This window comes from Cryptotermes secundus, unplaced genomic scaffold (assembly GCF_002891405.2).
Source record: "Cryptotermes secundus unplaced genomic scaffold, Csec_1.0 scaffold1090, whole genome shotgun sequence".
NCBI lineage: Eukaryota > Metazoa > Arthropoda > Insecta > Blattodea > Kalotermitidae > Cryptotermes > Cryptotermes secundus.
In genome coordinates, this window is record NW_019734379.1 from 969,357 (window position 1) to 992,684 (window position 23,328).

Here is a 23,328-nt window from a genome sequence, read left to right on the forward strand (position 1 = left end):
AAACTTCCATAAAAGTACAGAGCTCGATCGCAGTGAGACCCTCGAATAACTTGCAAACGTTATTGAAATTCCTTGACGGCGAGCAGCTACCGGCTGGAAACTCAACAAAAGAAACGCATCGATCATGCGTCTGATTTGGGAGACAGACTCCTCCTTTACTCAGCGAGGCTGCTTCGCATCGAAAGGTTGTACAAGGCTGGGATGTCACCATGTGTGGTGAGATGGTGAGTATGTACAAGCAGGCGATGGTGTACTACTTCGAGGCGCTATTTCTATATGCGCCTGAATTGACAAGAAACGTCACTTGCTCGTAACCCTGTGTGCATTCGGAATATGCATCTTCCGTATACAAATTACAGAGTGCGTAATTGTGACGAGGGGACCACAGTCCCTTTATTGTTAAGTGCCATTTTGTTACTTTTGCTTGTAGTTCATTTAAGAACGTTGAGAACTCGGACTTCACAGCACGGTAGTGGTCAACAAACCGGAGAGCCAGCGGAAGGAAACGATCTTACCCTAATTTAAGGTACTGTTCTTAGAAATTGCCGGGGAACTGAGGGAAAACCTCCACCCCCCAAGATAGGATAGTCGATGGCCTGGCCGAGACTCGAACCACGCGCATTACTAGCACAACACAGAAGAGGACTGTATGCAAACCGGAACACACTCGGGGACCAGCAGTGGCACGTGGTAGCGTAGTTGGCTGAGGCACTATGCTACGAGCCGGAAGGTCACGGGTTCACCAATGAGACTGTATTTTTTGAAATTGACCTAATCCTTCCAGCCGCAGCCGCACTGTGGCCTTGGGATCGACTCAGCCTCTAACAGAAATGACTACCATGAAACTTCCTGGGGGGAGGGGTAAAGGAAAGCCGGCGCGTAAGGCTGACAATTGTCAGATTGTCTAGAAAATGCGAGTATTTCGACGTCTCACAACCCTACGGGCCTCTACGGCCTGTTACAAGGACAGTTTTACTTTTACTTGCTTCATTCCGGGAAGCCAGAAACGTATTTTCCCACAAATTCTTTAGCTTTCGACCTGGAGACGTTTTATTTCATTTACGTTTGTTTATTTGCCACCAGCCGTTAGTAGTTCACACTCGAATGCTGAATTGACAATGATGCGGGGGGCAGGGGCCGTTGCCCACACCCATTATTCGCCACGAGGGACGAGGAAAGCAAGGAGAATCATTTCAGTCATTAAGTCAGTGTCCCAGCTCAAGATTCAACCCGAATATAGACACTTTGGGACACTTCAGTGGCGGTAACACTAATCCCAGCACTACAGCGCAAGCTTTATCTGCGGTTGCAGCACCACAAAACGAAGGGCTGCCCGCATGGCGATGTAACCCTCGCCGACAGCTGGTCAAACGATAAACTGTCCAACAGATACACGAGGCGGCGGGATGCCCCTACGTCTAATCCACAAAGTGTTCTCTGTTTACGGGCGTCACGATACTATTTCCCGTCGCAAGCGCTTACGGAAGTCTCAAGGCAGCACATTAGTGCTTATACGAGCACTCTGCTGTTTCTCCTTGTAGTAACCGACTGACCTATATCTAGCGGTGATAGGTAGTTCAGCATTACATGCGGGGGAGAGTCAGTAAACAGGTCACAAATGGAAGTAAACAGCTGTAATTGATGTAATTAGTTTTCTATATGTATCAGTAGGTAGCAGCACAATCCAGTTTCACGACAATCTAGGTAGCAGACGCGAATGCGCATATTCAGAGGTTGGTTTCAGTACTCAAAATGACGATCGTGTTTGAGGTGTACACTACCGAAGAGCAGGTTTCCGTGGTGCGTTTCTCTGTGGACAAAAGGACACAGTGCAAAGGATACGTTTCCTCTTTACTGTGGGAAGTGCTTGTCGCGTAAAGAGGTTCGCAAATGGGTGGTAAATGTTTAGTTGATGATGAGCAGGTTAAAATGAAGGTACCGACGTGGCTGAGACAAGTCAGAAGACTTCTGTGCTGCGGGTTTCGACGCACTGGTTAAGCGATGGGGCAAGTGTAGCCGTGTTGGTGGAGGATGTGTCGAGAAATAAATGTTTTTCACAGGTTCAAATATCACATGATTTACGTTTTATATCCATCTTTGACCTATTTACTGACTTTCCCTCGTAATGAGTCAAATGGTAGGATGACTGATAAATGAATTAGAACAGTTTTTGACGAAGCGGTAGTGGTCAAATTGACACATTATCCCGAGAGCTCCCTGAAGGGAAACCAGGAACTGCATCGGTGAGGACAACCTGTGTTCCAGATGATATTTGAACCGAGAACCTCTGTATACAAGTCTATAGAGTTACCGCTGAACCAACCTGCTCGCAACATGCGATTATTTAAGCCCTAGAAATCTTCAGTTCTCATATGAGTAAATAACAGTTTATTTAATTAAAATTAAATTAATTAATTTCCTATATCACAGGAAACACAGTGTGTCACGAAAAGTGAAGTCTTATAGATTTTAATGTCGTGCAGTTCAGATAGGTCCAACGTTATAGAGGAAGATATTTCCTCCATCTTCAGGGTTGAACAGTTAAGTCAAGCCAGAAACCAGCAGAAGCCGACTCAGCTCGGCACCTACTTCTGCCAGTTTTTGCTTGGCTTACTCTGCGACTTGAAGATGGAGGCGATATGTTCCTCTGTAACGTTGGGCTCTTTCCGAACTACACACCGTTGTGACGCGGAAGACCGAACCCAATCATACTCCCCGCCGTGAGAACCCCAAATACAACAACAGTGCGTTTCATTACAAAAATCCAATCAGTGAATGCTGCTGCATGGGGGAGAAAAAAATCGCTGTTTTCCTGAGAATCATATGAAACCCAATAAATATATAGCGTATAAAGAATGAAAAGTATTTAAAAACATTTGTATATCGTACATGTACTAGTAATTGTGTTTTAAATAAAACAGAACTAGTGAACATTGTAGGTTTACTAGTTAAAAAATTGATTTAACAACATTTAGACTTTCTACATTCTGTTATGAAATGTCTCTTTGTGTCCTTTTGAGGCAAACATTCTATTTAAACATGAAAGAAACATTTAATTACAATTCGACTTCGTCAAAAAATAAAACACATTATAAACTGAATTCATTTAACGTGATTTAAACGCAAGAACTTTCATTTTCCTCGCGTGTACGTGACAAAGGCATTCATCAGCACAAAACCAAGCCTAGTTGTTCCGTGAGATGCCCATGCTCAAAGCTTTTATGCGGGGTGGGGGTGCGAGGGTAACGCTGAGACAGCCCAGCGTTAGTTGCCTTCTTCGCCCTGGGGGCAACGAGCATTGTCTCAATTATGACGTTCAACATAGGATGTTGCAGACATGCACACAACCTCCATGGAGCTGAGTTCTCCTCTAGAAGCCAGCAGTTACTCAGCTGCTCAAGAAATTCCCAGAATTACTGTGTTTTAAGGAGCCCGCCACTAATCCATATCTTGAGCCAGATGAATCCAATTCGTATCCCAATACTATTTCTCTAAAATTCATTTTCTTGTTATTGTCCCACCTTTGTTAAGGCCTTCCTAATTGTTTATTTCTTTCAGATCTACAGATCACTATAGCACACGCTGAGTGGTCACCAGTCTTTCCCTAGTAACGGCTTTAACAGTGGAGATTCTTCAGCTTTGGTGCTCATTTCGTTACTTGATGGCTCTCAATTGCACCGACTAAACCTTATCCTCACAGACTCCCTTACAACTCTGACGAACTTCAAAATCCGTCTCGGTTAAAACATCTCGGCACGGACCGCGCAGAGAGCACCGTTCATTGTTGTACTCCAATCATTTCCATGGGAACGTGTTTCTTTGTGAAGGCGTTACTCAGCAATTGCTGCGTATACTTTGTTATTAAGAATCTGTCTCCTAGTAGTGGATGTTATTTCATTATTTGTTATGAAGTCGTTACCCTGCAACGGGCCTACACGCTACAATATAGAACAACCTGTCATTAAGGTAAAGTTGTTCTTGTGCTTAACTAATTAAGCACTACTTTATGCAGGTGGGAGTGGACGATGTATAAATCCATGCATTGTCCTTGGCACTAGTTGGAGTGGTCAGCTTCACACTCCGACCGCTTTACCCCAGAAAAAGAGCCCTCCGTTCCCATTAGCTAGGAGGCTGGATGGGCCCCCAGAACCGGTCAGGACGACGCGGAGAAGAGAAAAATATAGCTGCTACCGGGACTCGAACTCTGACCCCTCGGCCGTCCAGCTCGTAGCCAGTCGCTACATTGACTGCGCTATCCCGGCTTCACAACCCATCATTACAATGACAAATAGTCATGAGAAGATACTATGCTTCACACGATACACAATGATGACAATGTAATTTGTCAGAACTATTCACCAGGGGCAATTTACTTAGACTGAGGTCAAGGACAGAAGTCGCACGGATGCACCCCTTCAGCATTTCCCTCGAACTATCTTGCGCACTACCAATTTTCCTCCTTCAGCCGCTTAGCTTTTCTTAAAAAGGAAGAAGCTTCCGTACTCTGTAAGCAGCCAAATGTCGGATTTGAGGTTTTCACTGCGGTTACTATGAAGAATGCCGTCTTCTGGGATGTGACGCGTGTAGATATAGTATAGACCGAGGTTTCGGAAGAACGTATCGCCTCCATATTCAGGGTAGAAGAAAAAAGAAAAAAATCCTCGAGCGATGAACCAGCGTGAGCAGGTGGCTACAAACTTTTTTCTTCTACTCTGAAGATGGAAGTGATAAGTTCCTCTGAAACGTCGGTTTATACTATATCTATACGACACCACATCTCAGAAGACGGAATTCTTCATAGCCAAATGTCGGTTCAGAAGTGTTAATACTGTGTTTGGTTAGGGCTGTAGTAATCCGTATCAGAGAGCGCTAAGAAAAGAATTTCGAGCAGTGGTGCAATCAAGATTAGCAAAGGAAAACTGAAGAAACTCTGCAAAAAATAACATTGCTTCAGTACTACCTCGGCTACAAAGCTCATGTGTAGTTACCTAGGATTTGGACCCCAGCCTCCGCGGTGAGCGGCCTGTGCCTTACTGCCTGAGCTATGGCACGGCCTTATTTAAGGTCATTCTGTCCACAGGAATGTTGGCAGTGACCCACACGATAACCTTCGGAATGGACAAGCGTCTGGGCTTGATGTCGCCATAGGCAGATGCAGTACCCTCAGTACAGTGACGTAACGTTTCCCACAGCCGAGCATGGAGGTTGCTTACCTGAGTGGTTCGTTCCTTGCACTTGTCTGAGGCTGCGAAAATGTTGAGCTGTGTGCTGCCAGAGGGCAGAGGGCACTGGTCAATGTCCACTCTGCGCAAGTCGATGTCGATGCCGCTGGTTCCCCTGCAAGCAAGAAAACAGGTAAAGTTGTTCTGATTCACTGACCGTCTTATTTTTATCCAACTTGAGCACAATTAACAGCTATACCATGAAGATTTATGAGTGTGTGGAGGCATAGCTCCAAGCATTCTTAACTTCGTTACTATATGGAGTTAACCATAATGTTAATACTGTAACTTGTATAAGTGACTATAGACGGGGTCTGGAAGAGTGACTCGATTTATTGACCACTTACAGGTCATACAAATAGCTATAACACTATCGCTAATGTTCATACTTCACGAATCACTACACGCTAAGACTTCTCCAGCCTTCAGTGTCTTCACTAGACGTTTCCTGGTAACGGATTTTAACAGTGGAGATTCTTCAGGTTCACGTGCTTAAGCCTTCGCTTTACAGGCTCCCGTACAAAACTGACTCTCAACTGACCAAGCTTCAAACCCCGTATCGCTTATAACCTCACTTATTTCATCATAATTGTTTCATAGTGTCTCCCAGTGGCGAATAAATTAATCTAGATACCGTTAATACTGGTAGTTTTGGCGCTAACATCCTTGAGATTTTCATGTTATCCGGCTCCCTAATCCGTCCAATCAGATCCGTTTATCTGCCTTTAATTACATTTTGGGGAGTACATCTCTCATTGGGGCCCATCCCTTTTCATTATTTCCTTTTGATGTTAACCCAAATAAGAGTGAAGGGGAGGTGAATGAAAGGTGAGAGGCTCGGCTACAGTTCGGAGGAGCAGGCAGTCTCCAATACAGGCAATAATGGTAAAGTTACATCTACATCTGAACACCATGCCACGCATGAACAAACGACACCATTTAAAATGAAATAGCTTATTATTTATTTCCTTTTTATTCCTATAATTCATTATACCCCTCCTGTTTTGTCTATTTTTAATGCATTCCATTTTATTCGTTCTTTAATTTATTACTTCTCCCATTTACTTTATGCTTCAGTTATTTATGTTTTCTTTTTCATGGATGTTATTCATCTCTTCCTCCTCCTTTCCTTTCAACTTTTCTTGCCCAAACATTTCCTACCATTGTCTAAAACATCTCTGAGGATTCATCACCATCAAACAGCGACGTGGACAGTTAGAAATGGGAAGCAAAACTGCCGACACATCACGGTGAACACAGAGGACGTTGCCTCACAAGTTTGACTACTTGAGGTACGACGAACTCCCAACGATGTTTCAAACACAGAATGTATTTCTTTCATTTTAGTTTTCCTCTTTCCTCTACGTGGGCGTATTCTCTCTTTCCTTTTCTTTATGTCAAATTGTTCGTCTATTTACGTCAGTCTGTACGTCATCCTTTGTTTTCTACCGTGTACTTTCGTATCCGCACCAACATCACATGTCCGCCCATACATTTTCATGTCGAGATGTATTCGTACAAAACCAAATTTATCTCTTGCCGTTATTATAAATGAGATTACTATTACATTTCTCTTCTTGCAACCTTGAGGTTTCTATGCCTTCCTGAAAGTGTGAAGAGCGCATTCCTCTACAGCGGCAGGCATCTGAGACACGAGTGTGATATCTCTGTATCGTTTGGCGTGGAGTCGAACCCTGCAACTATCGATCGTGCTAAGTGACCTGCGTACCAATACATTACACTGTCACAAGTTGGAAACATCGGACTGCAAGAGCCCACTGAGGCCTACATAATCAGAACGAAAGGAAACACTGGCCCAATAACACTGTCATCTCTGACCACTGGCGTGTCGCATCTCGAACAAAACTGGTGCGCGACGTTTCACGTTCATTGAATTTATTGACAGCAAATTTCGACTGAAACATCTCCGAGGTTACATCATCTTGGGTAGGCAACCTTAAGGAAGAGAATTCCTGTCGGTATGGTGATTCTGGTTCCTACTGTACGTTTAAAATAAGATCTGCTCACTTCTCTGATGATGACGTGACGGTCTGCATCACTGTCTGATAACGAAGCATCCTTGGTGATATTTTAGGCACCGGATTTAGGGACTTTAAGCCGTGGGTCCCGTGTCGTAGATTTACGGCACGTAAAAGATCCTCATGTCTCTAGGAGAGCTGTGAGCAAAATTAGGCAAAGTTTCCCGCCCAAATAGTTTCAAATGCCTCCGGTAGATGGGGAAGTATCGGGAACAACTGCCAGCTTTGCTGGCTGAACGGGGCTGATAGCGAGCACCAGTACCGGCAGGGTATGGCAACTGGTAGAATATCAAAGGGGGACGTACAATAGACTATTAGTCGCGGTGCATGGGGAGACCCACCCCCTCCAATAATAATAATAATAATAAGACACAGTCTTAGCACTTCGGCTGCTAGAGTTAAATCATAGAAAATATGCAGTTATTATCAGAGGAACGTCTTTACGATTACCACAATAACTGAATGAAGGAGAACGAGATACGCGCGCAGGTAGCACGAACAAGAGAGACAACACTTCACTGGAGAGGGATCAGCTGCGAGACGTGTGCTCACATGGCAGGATAATGCTACGGATATGCCTGTACTTAAGCAGACGGTGCATGGGTGTGTGGTCTAAGGATTCATTTCGCTCCTAACAGTCCAGTAATGAACTTTTGTGAACACGATAATGAACCTTCGGGGTGTTGGACTTCAGGTTCTCACAGAAGTGATTAGCTTCGGGGATGTGCCACCGTTTATTCCGGAAGTGCACTGACGTTTCGGACACACTCACTGCCTCCATCTTCAATATCGAATAAAAATCCAAGCAAACAGTAAGAAAGCCTGGGACAGTATTTTCTATGGAAACGTCTATTTTATGCTTATGGCTGGACTCCTACTTCCACACCAGTATTAAGGAAGTGTCCCCAGCAGGCAGGCTATGATGGTAACCCTTATCCCCGCCACTCGCGAAAATTCTTTGGCCGGCTCAGCTATATTCAGTGGACAGTCTTAAGGCTGATCTAAAGAAACAGAGACAATCGAACCGGTTCCGTGAGTCGTAACTCGACACGTGCCACGATACGCAGTTTCAAAGGGTACAGACACGTGACTACACATCTGTGAGCAGAGACAACCAGGCTAGGGATCACTACAAACGTAAGCGCAAGGGCTTCACATTACCGAAGCACGTCGCCACTCTATATGGCTTACTGTATTTACGTGAGCGTCCGAATGACACAGCGCCGTGTCACGCCATAGCTACGGCATCTAGGCGCAAGATTCACACTCTGGCAGGCCGGCTTCGATTCCAGATCAGGTAATGTGTGATTTGTTGTGGACACAGTAGCACTGAGGCTGGTTCTGTCCGAGCACTTCTGTTTACCTTGTCAATTTCCTTTCCACCAACTGCTCCGTATTCAGTAACCATCCTACAACGGATGCCTAGAATCTTGATAACTCCAGTGTGGTTACACAACTAGTATATGGGGCACCATTTTCGTTTTCGGAGTACCAACAGTTAATTATTTCAGAGTGACATGCAGTAGTGCACTGACACAGGATATATTAATTTTGTTTATTGATTCTTGATTGAAATTCCGTTAGAAAGAGGAAACTATATTAAGGGGGGGGGGGATCACAGTGGAACACTGCCAAATACCTCTTTAATTAACAATTCAGTGGGGCCTGTATCAACCAGAAGGAATGCACACTGCAACTATATCAAGCAGGCTGTAGTTCGGGCGGAATCCATAGGAAATACGATTCCTATGTTTTTAGACATTTGAAACCAATCAACATTCCAAATTCATGTACCTCCTTTCTATTAGTGTATATCTAACAGATTCATTTATATTTACCATTTAATAATTCTACGCGAACGTAATACGGGAATCTGCACTTGTTTGCTCTATACGAGTATTATGGGGCTGACCGTTGGAATGTTTTGTTTCAATGATAATGGTGATCACGGTACATGAAACTGCAACAGCAGTAACATTGCACAGTGACACTCCGCACACGCATAACAACGGTAACTACACCACAACAGAAATCAGACCTGTAAAGCTCAGCACACAATGTATCAGCTGCCCACGCAGTGCATTTACGTGGTCAGCGCGATTCTCAGAATCTACAGGAACGATTTCCCCAAACGGCATTAATCGGGTGGCCGGTGTAATGGAGAAGCAACGTGTCTCGTGTCAGGTACGAAACGGATATATAAACATTAATTACATGAATTCCAAATTTCATGGAAACAAAGTGAACCAATGGCGGTGTAATGATGGGGTTTCAAAGTAGAGTGATGACTATGCAATGACGATTGCGTTTCATATTTTGATGGGTATCGTGTTTCGCAGTGTGGTGATGACCGTGTCCTGTGATGCGTCACTGTGCAGTGCGCATGACACTCAATTTCAGTGAAAATAAGTCACAGAAGAGACCGCAGTTCCTAAACTGTAACTGCCAATAACATAGATTTTAAATATGGTTGTAAGCCACATCGGGACTCGAAGCCAGACACTACTATGTTAGCTAGAAGGTCAACAGCAAACTACTGCTCTGCTCTGCTGTTCCCCCAAGATTTCAGGGAATCTGTAGGGATCAGACAGAACATCGTTCCGTTACTGGTACCCAGTGCACCAAATTAGCGTCCTTCTCCGAAATGTTTGTAACCGAGTACCAGACTATCGGATGTCGAAATACAGAAAAATACAATTTACATTTTATACTATTATTATTATTATTTTCGATATTTAATGCTGGTTCCCTCATTGTAAGGGAAGAATACAGATTGATAACGCTTGAGAAAAATCGCCGTGGGAAATATCTGTAACTAAGAAAATACAGTAATTGGGGATTGGAGAAACTTACATAGCGAGAACATCCGGAGATTACACTCTTCACGAGACAAAAACAGGGAGATGGCTCAAATGAAGGCACAAGATACCAGAGGGCCCCATTATGACAATGAGAAGTGTATACACACTTTCAGTTGAAATGCCCGTAAAAACGAGACCAATTCGAAAACCACGGCTTAGCGGGGAAAATAATATTAAAACGGATTTTAAAGAAACAGGATCCATTGGCGGGCCCTTGTGAACAAAATAAGGAACCTTCACATTCCACAAAAGGCGGCCGATTTCTTGCCCAGCTGTATGTGTGTCAGAGTTCCCAAGCAGGAATCAACACCACGGAATAGGCAAATTAGCCAAAGTTATATCCAATGTTAACAGCACTTGGATCTCTGCACCGTGTGGACGTGGGCAGTGCTGTCGGACGTTTCGGAAATGCATCTTGCTTCCATTTTCATGGTATAAAAGAGTGGAGTCAGTGTTCGTTTGGTCCAACAGAATGACAGAGCAAACGGGGCTGGCCTCCTACCCAGAAAATACTGCAAGTGGACAGGCAACTGTTATAACAAATAAATATCTTCCTGTCCATTGTTTCTGCAGACGGGAACAGCGAACCAGCACCCACACTTCCCCGCTCTATACACGAACACTCACTGATACGTCTCACTTGGACCCTGACGTGAGAAGCAATATATACCTCCTAAAGGTCGGCAACACTTCACACAGTGCAAAGATTCAGGAACAGAATCAACATCAATCAACAAGATAAAATCAGAGATGTATGTTAAACAGACGTCAGAGTGTACATACGCTTGTTAAACTCTTCAGCACTTAAATGCTGTTGCTTTAATTGAGGTCAAATATTTACAAAGCCACAAACTCTATCAATTCTCTTTGCCAAGCAGTTCATTAGTCATTTTTTCCCCCTTGGCACTACAGCCCCAGTGGGCCTACGCCTACCTCCATGAACTTCTCCGTTCACTTCGGTTTTTCTAGATCTTACGCATTCGGTAGGACTCCTTGGGCGGGTGATCAGCTCGTCGCAAGGCCTCTAGCTGTACACAAACACAGAAAAACGCACACACACAAACTAAACATCCATGCTCTGAGTGGGATTCAAACCCACAATCCCGGTTTCCAAGCGAGCGAAGACAGCTCATTAGTCATATGACGTGCATAAATATAATACACCCACACCGCCCACGTGACGGTTAAGTAGCCGAAATAAACCTGAAGCTAATGCCAGCAACGCTTCGCAGTTGTTTCCTTCCGGGCCTAAACTTTTCGTACGGCACCAGCAACTACGTACTGTACAGCTAACGACCTAACATGAACTGTCTGACGCTAGAAATTCATGGAAATAATATTTAAAAATTCAGTTCCTACCGCACAGAAGACACACCACATCCCCATTACAAGGACCAACGCTGTTTACTGTGAGAATCGTATGAAACACATAAATAAAATATGTGGGCAAAATGCAGAGCTTTTAAATGTTAAACCAGCTGAATATAGCCGCCACTATGCTGCAAAGTGTTAAACAAAGCAGAATTTACTCCGTACGGTTTATTTGCAGGAGTCCGGGTAGCTCAGTCGGTACAGTGAGACGGGCTACGGGCTGGACGGCCGGAGAACGAATCCTAGCAGGGCCAAAATTTGTAACTTGCCCACAGCGTCCAGACCGGCTCTGAGGCACACCCATCCTCTTATTAAACGGGTTCCGGGTGGAGGGGTCTTTCCCCGAGGGTAAAGCCGCCGGGGCGTTAAGCTGACCACTCATCTCCATCTAATGCCGAGATCAAGAATGATGCAGTTAAACTCCACTACCCCATACGCCTTCATGGCATAGTGTTTAATTAATTAAGCACAGGAACAACTTTGTGGGTTGTTTTATTTTCGGAATAAATAGGGACTGTTTCGAAGATGTCACATGCCCATCAAAAGTTGACATTTTTTTCAGTGAGGTAAGAACAGACTTCTAAAGCAAGTCAGACGAAGGTTTAAATCGCATACATATTCAACTTTAGTGAGTCCCTTAGCAATACGTTTTGTAGAAGAAGCGCAAAGGAGTATATAAGCCTACGACAAATTACATGTACCAAATCACAGCATATTAGTTTAACATTACAACATGAATATGAGATAATAAACATCAAGAATGAAGATATGGGGATTTTCACCTTTGTTTACATGGTTACAAATTTCGAAGACTTGACTTCAGTCTGTCTCTCGGACCGGACATAACGTCCACCTAGTCACCTAACCAGTGGGTACCGGGGGCTCCTTCACCCGGGGTAAGGCGGCCAGCGCCTGTAGCTGACCATTCACCCAATCTAACGCAGATATTACGAAAGACTGGAGCTATACTTCCACAAGAAGGTTAAAGGTAAATCTATCCTTGTGACAGACCGTGGAGGCCTCTAGGGTTGTGATACGTTGATATTCCCGCATTGTCTAAATAATCGGCCCACAGATGGCAGTGAGGTTGTCAGCCTTACGTGCCTTCCTCGAGAAGGCTAGTGCTAATATTAGGCTGTACTGTACTTCGCAGTGCAGTGGGGCCATAGCTTTGTTACACAATCACATCCTGTTATAATTCCCCATCGCTCTAGGAGCTAACAAAACCCAGCCCCACAAATGTTTGCAGCCTCAACGTAACCAAACTTCTAAACTTCTGCTGCCTCTTCGTTAAGCGAAAGAAACATATATCTAAGAGATAAATCTGGACTACGAGTAGAGTGCTCAATTCCCAGCCCATCTCATTACACTGCCTCTACAGCGTATCTGGGGGTGCACAACCTGACGGAAGGGAAGTCCAGTGTGCTGAACGAGATCTCCGGTACGGCGGGTTTGTTTCCCAGCCCATGCGGAAAATGAGATCTAGCAAATTTGTGATGATGGTGTATCACTCTACGCCATCATCTGATGATTAAAGATGTTTTAGACAAGGTTCAACAACTTTTAAAGTGTCGATACGGCAAACTCTTGAATCTGGGACAGAAATCCGGGACAGGACAAAAATATATTTCAGACTTCCACAGAGACGTGGAGACTTTCTCAGTTGTCATAGAATATAATTGTTCTTGGATACTGGAGACAGTCTATGGACATTAGTAGTCGAAATTCCCTGTACGGGAAGTTCCGTGACACATTTTTGAACTGCTCAAAATTTTCCTGTTCCATTGCTGTCGTGAATAAAATTAAAAAAAAGAGAGTTGAGCGCCAAAATTCATGCATCCGCCCACAGACGCCAGGCGTCTACAGCGTGGGACGCTTCAAGTTTTGCCATTCATCACGAAGTAGGAAAGAGTAAAGGATTCCAGGATTTTATTGTCAAGTTCTCCACAACGCGTCAGCATTTTGATTCGTTTTAAGTAACATATTGGAAATTTTGTTCCGACCCTTTCTCTTTAGGTGAATGTCGGAGGGTTCGACAACCGAAACGGGGTGATCCTCCAGCTAGGCAGTAAAGATGCTGTGATGAAAAGCATGTTATGAAATATTACTCCAACATAGCGGGTTCTTGTGAACATGGCAATGTCCATTCGGATTCCACAAAGGGAGATTAATTCCTTGACTAGCTGAGGAGCTGTCAGCTTCTCAAGAAGGGTGCTACCCACCCACTCTGTGGATCTTTATTTTTTGGATCCTGTTACGTTATGGAATCAAGGTACAAGGTTTACAGAACGACTGTCAAGAAAGTAAATAAAGCAAAAATATGTTTCCTCATCAATATCAGCATATCTATTAATGTTATGTAGAGGGACACAGTTCTTGCCTAGCCAGCTACTATATGAGGATAGTTCTAGTTATATTATGGGTTCGTCCGATACGTTCATTTTAAAATTAAGGTCTCATATACAAAAATCTAGCAGGATTCAATATGAGGAAATGTGGTTTAACGATATCAAAATATTTAGTTCGCCAGGCTCAAGACAGATAATGAGGTGCATTATTCACAGAAATTGGAGACTATTCGTAGTAGCGGCTAAAGAATTTTTTGAGGGGGGTGGGGTGGAATATTATGGGATTCGTCTAGGATTTTCCGATTTATAATCACAGAAAAATGAAGTACTGGAAGGGCAAGGAAGAGATGAGGAAGAGAAAGCAGTCACAGGGATACGGAACGAAGCATAGGGACATAAAAAATTGCTCCTCCTTAAATATAAATACAATTCAAAACGTAGAGTCTATTTTGGAAGACCCTGTGCTAGAAAAAAAAAGGAAGACAAGAAATTAAGACTTGAAAGAGTCACTGGCTGCACAGTATCTTGTTCGTTGAACAAAGAGTAACATTTTCAGGAGGGAAATTCCAGTGAATCTTCCCCATCTAGAGCAGAAGATACAACAGAGAACTTTATTCTTCCAACGATAAACTAAGCAGATTCCTACGCTAATTGGAGGGGATGGACTTATTGCTGTGATCCCAGGAGAGCGTCCGCAAACAGCATGGTTGCAATGTCGAACTCTGATACACCCTTAGCTTCTCCCTAAGCTTCTTACTGCAGACTTCATTATTCGAAGTCACATGCAGTCTAGTACAGCAGGACAAGACACTCCTTAGAAGAAGGAAACTGCAACTTACAGAACCGCATGGCAACTAGAAAAGATTTAATAAAGACTGATTTATTTTTAAAATATAACCCCAATAAAAATATAAGTGAAATGGCAAGAAGCCCAGTAAACCCTGGGAGAGACTGTAGGAAACTTCACGTCTCAATCACGTCCATACCGGACATGGGGACTACAAAGCATCCTAACAACTGGAAACGGGGGCTCTCTGCCAAGGAATAAAGCGGCACTTCCATACAGCCCCAGGACCACGCGTGTCTCTTATGTGTATTTATGGCGGCATCAAACATCTCAACGTTCATGTACAGTTTCATGAAGATTAGTTCACCCTCTGAGGAGATACGTAGTTTTATCTAAGTTTTATTATATTTCTGTAACTATATATAGCCTAGAATGACATGATTATGAATAACAAAATGGAACAGTTAGTTACTATAGGATTTTGACGATGGTGTATAACACACAGAGATATTGGGTGTTCGAACTTTATCCATCGTCCTGGTTTTTAAGATAACAGTGATTGAGGCTAGCTCTTTCTAAGGGACCCAACAGAATAGGTGTTTTCCCTCACCTGAGGACGGAAATAGATCCAGTTTCCGAAACGTCGTGTTTTTCTGAGTTATCTTAAAAACCAGGACGATGGATAAAGTCCGAAAACCCAAAATGGAACAGATACAGAACGAAATGGTCGCGGCATATTTTGAGGTACTCTTCTTACATTTGTGTGGAAGAGAAAAGTGTTAGTCAGGATAGCCGGTGGCCCGATCGAGACTTGAAGCCGGCATCTCCCGATACGAAACCCACAAACACGCACATCACAATGCAGAGTAGTCGCTTGCGGAAGCAACTTACCGCAAGTAACGTCAGTCTATAAACTGTTTCACAGATTTCCAAGTGTCGCCATTATATTTGGTTGTGCTCTCAACCCTTTAACTGGGTCTATAGTTTCTTTTAACATTAGGGAGACTGATTTTTTTCCCCCACGAAGTGTTATATTCTGGCAGTAATCAGCTGTTATTTCCCTGTCTTTGTAAATGGAGACGTAATGAACTTCCTGTGAGGTAGGACCTGAATTTTAAACTATAATGTTGACAAATCCAGGCTTCAGACAGTCAATACCGTTGATTAATACGATATTCTCTAATAACACAGGTCGTCTGGTTACTGGGATCTCAAGAGATCAAACCTGCTGTATCCTGTTTATGGTCTAATTACATGGCACCTGTCACAGGCCATGAGGAACATCAACAGGGACTTTGTGCAGGACAATTTGTGCAATTTGGTTCGTGTAAAAGTGTAACGACATCTGATCACTCACTCCCCCATCTAGTGCCGAGGTTAATGTAACATGTCAACGCAATGCTAGGCAACGGCTCGATAAATACCCCGCGATACGCGCACGCAACAACAGGACGAATGTTTATAGCTCGTTGCTAGGCAACAGTCAACGCGCCAATAGACATGTCATCATGTGACTAGTGTTATCAATGTAGTTTGCGCTACGCAAGAGTAGAACTGTGTTTTCTGCGTTGTCCGTGCAGCGGATATATAACATGAGTTCGCTTGCAGTTAAGAGAGGTTTTAGTTGAGTTCCGAGGTTACAGGGTGATAGAACAAGAAATGGCAAGAAGACTTCATAGTGATTTGAATTGCTAGTCTTTGTGTTGAGAGCCGCTGCTAGGAGACGACTAGTGGAAACTGAGAATCCTAATGCGTGTGCAACCGTGAACTGTAAATAGTGTAAATCAACGAGTGCTGTATTAATTGTAATTAAGAGAGCTTCTAACCGAAGTGCTAGTAAATCCAATCATCCGAACTAGACACTATCCGCTAATTTCATCATACACGTGACAATAATGTTTGGAGCTTATACATCCAAATCCACAACAAATTTTCATGAGTTAATGCTACAGTCTGAGTCGATCTCAGGCTTACAGCATGATTTGACTTCCAAACAGTTCAACTGGTAACTCGTATTCGAGAGGTGACTCGTTCGAGAAAACTGGTTATCCTGACTGCCATGGATTTCCTTAGTTCTTCCGGGCTAATGACAAGATGGAACCACAAATTCGGTCACGACAGTTTCCTTCAAAACCCGTTCCACTTCATTACACACTAATCAGTATACGCTTCGACGGTAAGCACTCTGAACTTCTGCCAGCGCCATTAAACAAACTGTTCATAAATAAAACGCATAGGTTATACGTCAAAAAGTCAAAGCTTAAGGATCCCTTTTTTGCCGGTCAATGTACGACGCTGTCAGTAGCTAGACTATACAGCGCAGAATGGCAGGATGAAAGATGAACTGGGAAGGGTTTTGAAGGAAATGATCGTGGCCTAATACAGGTGCTATCCTCGTGTTTTACTTAAGGAGCGCAACCGCCGTTAAGACAATCGACTGTATCTTAATCAAACTGCACCTCAGGTTACTGCTTTAAAAAAAAGCGTTTTGATCGCGTGGTAAGGCTGTTATACACTACGCGGGAGAACCTAAGCGAAGTGGGCAAAATTTCCTCCAGGGAATCTATGATATTCCTGCATTAATATTTGACAATCTAACTTTCGCAATTACGAAATTAAAGCAAAACGCCTATCGGCGCGAAACACAGAAAGGGAAACAGCTACATTATTATTTCCGAGAAATCTGTCTACGTGCGCTCTACATGTTTAGATTTGGCCGTATCCAGCAGAATATGCAGTAAATTTTGTCGAGTTCACTAGCTGCGATAAGGCTTGTAGAGGGGGAGGGGGGAGTGAGGGGGGGGGGTCAACCGAGACTTCACCCTGCCACCCCTCTCATAAAGCAACCACAACCACTTTCCCGTTGCCTCTTGCTACCCTTCTGAATCCTTATGCGCAATCCATAGGCCAGATCTAAAAACTCGGCCTGTGGTCTTGGTTACACCGAATTAGCAACTCTCGATCTTTTGATACTGGATCTCCTTTTACAGTTTAGCTAAGTGATATGCCTTATGTCTAACGTTACCTTTAGGATATCACGCACAACAAAAATGCATGTTACAGGAACGAGACTAATAGAAACACATAAAGTCTGAATACATTGGACTAATTGGTAATCTCTGAGTGTATAGCATAAGAAACGTTCACTGAACACATAGCAGCATGCTCTAATTCTGATGTCTTCTCGGATGTCACACCATGCAGTCTGGCGAATGGTTATAAACGTTCCAGAGGAACTCGTCTTCGTCTTCAGCGTAGAAATGCCTACACAGTCTACACAGGAAGTAACATTTGTGAAGAATGTGCTCTACTTATTTTCACATTAGCAATTTCTTCTAGCCTGAAGAAGGAAACAAAAAGCTCCCGTGAAACAACGATAGGCATCTACAAGGTGTTACATCCCAGAATACCGCGATATTAATATTCACAGCCAATGAGAACCTCAAATTTCATCCTGTAGCATGTTCAATGGAAGTTTCAAGGATGTACGAGTATAGGAGATACATGGTTTTCTCGCGTTGCAACATGCGGAAGAACAGACAGAAACAATCTATCACATATATTTCTCAGTTTTACGTACATCATTCAGGGAACCCACAATAAAGGAAGACCAAAAATATTCATTGTTTCTAAATGTTTATTTAATTATTCGAAAGGGAACCCGAATTATACTATGCTGGATATGAACTGCCCTCTCATATCCCTTAAATGAACTTTTGTAAACATTTCGGGGGATGAATGTTCATAAAATCAACCTTCTCGTTAATAAATATGCCGGTGAAAGACACTAAGAGCCGATCCATGTTAGTTTATATGGTAAAACCGCCACAAACATGCGCTGACAATATCCATACAGGCACTGCATGTACACGCCATTTCCTATTCATCAATTTCAACAAACAAGAGAATTTAGATCCAATTTTGATTAATGGAACTCTATTTATGATACAGGTTAGTAACAAACTAACCAGTTACAATGAATTATTCACAGTTCTTCATGGCAGTCAACAGCATTCCGAATACAGCCGCTAATCATAAACGTTTAAACGTCTCTTTGATCTTATCCGTGCTGCATAAAATAGATTTAAAAACCGCAGGGGAAATGAAGGAGTTCACGTTCAAAACCGAGCTCTTCACTCTCTCTCTCTCTCGCTTCTCTCTTCCTCTCGTTTTGTGTTCCTGACATCTAGCATTTCAAAGAACACTTTGCAATATCCGATCTTACTGAATGCATCTGTTCACCCGTAAGCGTATGATAAGTTTCATTGTCTCCTTTCTTTCGTCGTTCCACAATTTCTCTTTAAAAATTTACGAAAAAGCGAAATATGACGACTTTCCCAACCAACATTTGTTGAGGTATCTTCTGGGATACAAAGCCATGTACTCCGCTGAAAGTCAACGGACGTTTCAGAGGAACACGTCGCCTCCATCTTCGGATTTGAGTATTCCAAAGAAGAAACCAGCATGTAACAGGCCTCCTTCATGTTAACTGCTTACCTGCAGACAGGTTTAACGTAATGGTTCGGCCTTGCACGCGAGACATGGGTATCGTAACTTAAGGTCCATTTGGTTTCCCTCAGTCACTCTAAGCAGTACCTGGGTCAGGCCACCAACATTTCCCACCAAGATCCATCCGGTCATTCAATAGTCTCAGTACTGACAGCGTCGTTAAAAGACCAACTAAATAAAATCTGCCTTCCCGCCTGCCTCCCTATGGCTCTACAGCCCTTTGTTGGACCTTGGACGGGGGATCAGCCAGTCACAAGGCACAGGACAACACAAACAGAATAAACGCACATAGACATCCATGCTTTAAGTAGGATTCGAACCCACGACCCCAGTGTTTGAGCGGGCAAAGACAGTTCATGCGTTAGACCGTGTGGTCACTGTGATCGGTGGAATGGTGATTACCAGGTGGAAAACCAAAAGGAACTCGTAGTAAAACGTACCGCAGTGCGATTTCGTCCATCAGGAATCTCACGTGAAGTCAATCAGGCAGGTAGCAGAGGCTCAGTGGACAGAAGCCGATGTGTAACGGCGCCAGCGTGACGTTTGCTTTAGCAGATACACAGTGAATAGGCGGGAGATAAACTACGGTTGCAGGCATCCGACATCAATCCAGAACGAAAACTGACCTCCTGGGTAAAGACTGAACAGCTAGCCCTCGTGTTCCCATCCATCAACAATTTGGTTTCACTGTGCAAATCTTCCACATTTTAAATCAGTGTGCCGGCGGTTGCGATTAAATATTGAACTGCGCGTAAATGCACACACCGGCGGAAAAATGGCCAGAGACGCAGCAAAAGCGGAGACAGCAGCGCCCTGTGAGCGCGAGGCTGACCGGCATGCAAACCGCCAGCCAGACGACACGCTGTTTCATTAGCTACGTAACTAGCGAACGAATCATTTCAATCATGAAGAAAGAACAGAAAGAGAGAGTGAAAGAGGAGGAAGTCAGGGAAGTAGTGAGAGGCTGACAGCATAATATGCTAAACGAATAAGTGACTTAAAAAAAGTAAAGCTATCGCTGTAACACGCCGTGGAGCCCCATGGAGTGGTGAGAAGTCGAGGTTCCCACATTGTCTAGACAATCTGTTCACAGATGGTGGTGAGGTTGTGAGCTTTACGCGCCGGCCGCCCTTTACCCCGAGGAATATTCCTGGTACTCATTTCTGTTAGAGGCTGAGCCGGCCCTATGGCCAAAGTGCGGCTGGAAGGATTAGGTCAATTGAAAAAAAAACAAGTGACCTCATCAGGAATCGAACCTGCGGCCTTCCAGCTTGTAGCATAGTGCGTCAACAAACTACGCTACCGCGTGCCCCCAACTGACTAACAAAGTGACTAATAAACTAATTTGGTGTATGAGTGAGGACTAGACAATTAAGTTGGATTTGAGGTTATCTTGGTGGCGATTGCGCAGAGCACCATCCACTGGGATGTGACGTGATTTCCGGTGTAAGTCTATAGACGTTTCGTAGGAATTCACTGCCTTCAGTAGTAGCCGGTTGTGTACGTGGCTTAGTTGTCCCCGAAGTTAGAAGCAGAATGTTCCTCCGAAACGTATTAAGTTTCTACCAGACTACAAAGCGTCCCGTTCCATAAGCAAGTAGCAGACTAACTGCCAAATTAATCTTTCCTGTAGATGCACTTGTTCTTGGGCGCTCTTACAAGTGCGCATCCCACTCCGACGAAGGCATCGGAATTCTCCTTAAGAAGCATGGCACCCTTTCGGGTAATCAGTCGCACGTTTAGCTCGGCTACAAGCATAAACTGTTAAACGGAGATAAGGAAATCCAATTTAGAGATTCGCAATGTATCAGGCATTAATAGACTTTCCCAGAGATTAACAAAGTTAATTTTAACAGCCAGAATACATTCGCGATGCCAAGAGGAGCTCTTCACGGAATACTACTGTCCAATTTTAGTGCTCAAATGTTCATACAAGCGTGTCCAATTTAAAATTATGTTACTTTACGAAACTGCAACACTCTCAAGGTCGCATACATAAGTGAGTGGAAGGAGGGAACAAGGTTGAACCCTTTCCATGTATTAATTCAGTACGAAATCACAAAGCAGATCAAACAGCATTTTCGAATTCACATTTGTAGGATAATATTACATTAGGCTAGTTTCTTTAATTATTTATGAGTTTCAGTTACTGATCTGCCTAACAACTGCTGCGGATATGTACATTAATAATATGTTTATATGAACTGTGATACTGCACCAGTACCGGTATGGTATGGCGACAGTAGAAATTAAAGGGGGGCGCACAATGGACCAATAACTGGTCTAAGTGCACGGGGAAACCCACCCCCTCTAATAATAATAATAACAGTGTGATTTAGGGTCATTAGTTTCGAAACAATAAATTGATATCAGCAACAAACGAACCTGATGTCAGCAGGGCATGGAAAACCAGAAGGAATGGATTTGCAAAATTTCTGTAGGTTATCATATTACTGATATCTTTAAGCAGCCGGACTGATGATAAGAGAATGATGAATTGGGAATACTTCAGACGGAAGCGACTGTGTCCTAAGTGAGGTGCTATTTATGAATTTGCTTGGAGGGAGAGAAGAAAATCACCCAACGCCTCAGTCGGGACAGCCCGTGTCAAGCCGAGAGCCTTACTACAAAACTAGCCTTTTCGGACTCCTTCTCTTCTCGGTAAATCTCATAATTTGTTCTGCTGAGCCTTATAAATTAAATGCAGTGTTCTATTTGCCCCTGTATCCGAGTGACACCACTGTGTCAACATAACCTGATTTACTCAAGCATGCAGGAGACACTCTCTGTCCACTGTGTGGAGGGTCCGATTAGTCTGTTTTAGCCTAGTTTGTGGCTACGCGGTACTCACGCGCTCGGCAGTCGATAAGAGCACCTCACTTCGCTTCTATCCACAAGAAAGGAAGCTTTGATGTTCTATAATGATATCTTCCTTTGAAATATCCCACCAGAAAAATACAGGAAGGAACATGGAGGGGAATTGTGGCTTATTGTAACATGAGCTTCCGAGAGGCACGGGGAATGATAAGGGGGAATACCCCTGTCCTCCAAAGGCGGATATGAAAATCGTTCGTATGTGGAATGCGTCTAAAAGCAATACAGGCATATGTCTACATACACCTTCAAGCTACGATATAACTGTGAGCGTGTTAGTCACAGAAAACACGGAAACAGATTAAAGGAGACAATATTTTTAGATTATATCTTTATGGATTATGACATCGTATAGTCTCGTAGTTGGTCAATCTTACATTTTTACGACTGAAGCAGTCGATACCCCGAAATACTGATACTAAATCTGCAAACTTTATTGATTTCCCTGTAACAGAACGTGGAGGCCCATAAGGTTTTGAGACAGCTTCTAGAAAATCGGCTCACAGATGGCGGTGAGGTTGTCAGCCTTACTTGCCGGCCGGCCGCCCTTTATCCCCAGGAATATTCCTGGTACTCATTTCTGTTAGAGGCTGAGTCGGCCTTAGGGCCACAGTGAAGCTGGAAGAATTAGGTTAACTGAAAATTCCAATGACCTTGTCGGGAATCGAACCCACGACGTTCCGGCTTGTAGCATAGTGCCTCAACCAACTAAGGTATCGCATGTCCCTCTTTAGTACATATTCCTCAACAGAAAGTTCCTGGGAGGAAACTCCAATGTATGTAGATATATCAGATAAATAATTTTGGTAGCAAAGTCGCAAGAGAAGGTTTTGGAAAATCTGTGCATTGAGGATAAGTTAAGAATAAGATTTCGCTTAGGAATAAGGGCAACTGAGACGATTACAATCCAATTAACCATCACAATCAGAATCACGTCTGTTAAACGGAGCCCTTTCAGCCATTCAAAAAAGCAGAGGCGGCGAGACACCAAAACTGATTCAAAATTACACTGCATAGTGCAACACACGATGATATTTCGACAATAAGTTTCATCGTTTCTTATATACTTTCTTCACGCTGTTACTTTCCTCTGCTCTCTCCCCGCACTCCTCTACTAATCCTCATTTCTATAACGATGTTAACACTCCTGGTGGCAAATCCACAAAACACAATTTCACAAATTATTAATTTTTCTACTGGCAATGTCTTTTTTTTTTCATTTGTTGGTAGTATTTTGATTTGCTTGTATAACGGAAGTTCCGTTTGTACCATTCTCTGCATTTTTTGTCGACCGTTAGGTCGGGTCCCGTTTTTTTT

General features: G+C 43.4%; 1 protein-coding gene across 1 annotated transcript in view; it reads right to left on the minus strand.

Moving 5' to 3' along the window:
- LOC111868953 overlaps nucleotides 1-23,328 on the minus strand; it is a 517,093-nt gene that overhangs the window by 189,922 nt on the left and 303,843 nt on the right. The window contains exon 3 of the mRNA XM_033753245.1: nucleotides 5,214-5,337. Coding sequence (XP_033609136.1) covers nucleotides 5,214-5,337 — 124 coding nt within the window. The remainder of the gene's footprint in view (nucleotides 1-5,213; nucleotides 5,338-23,328) is intronic.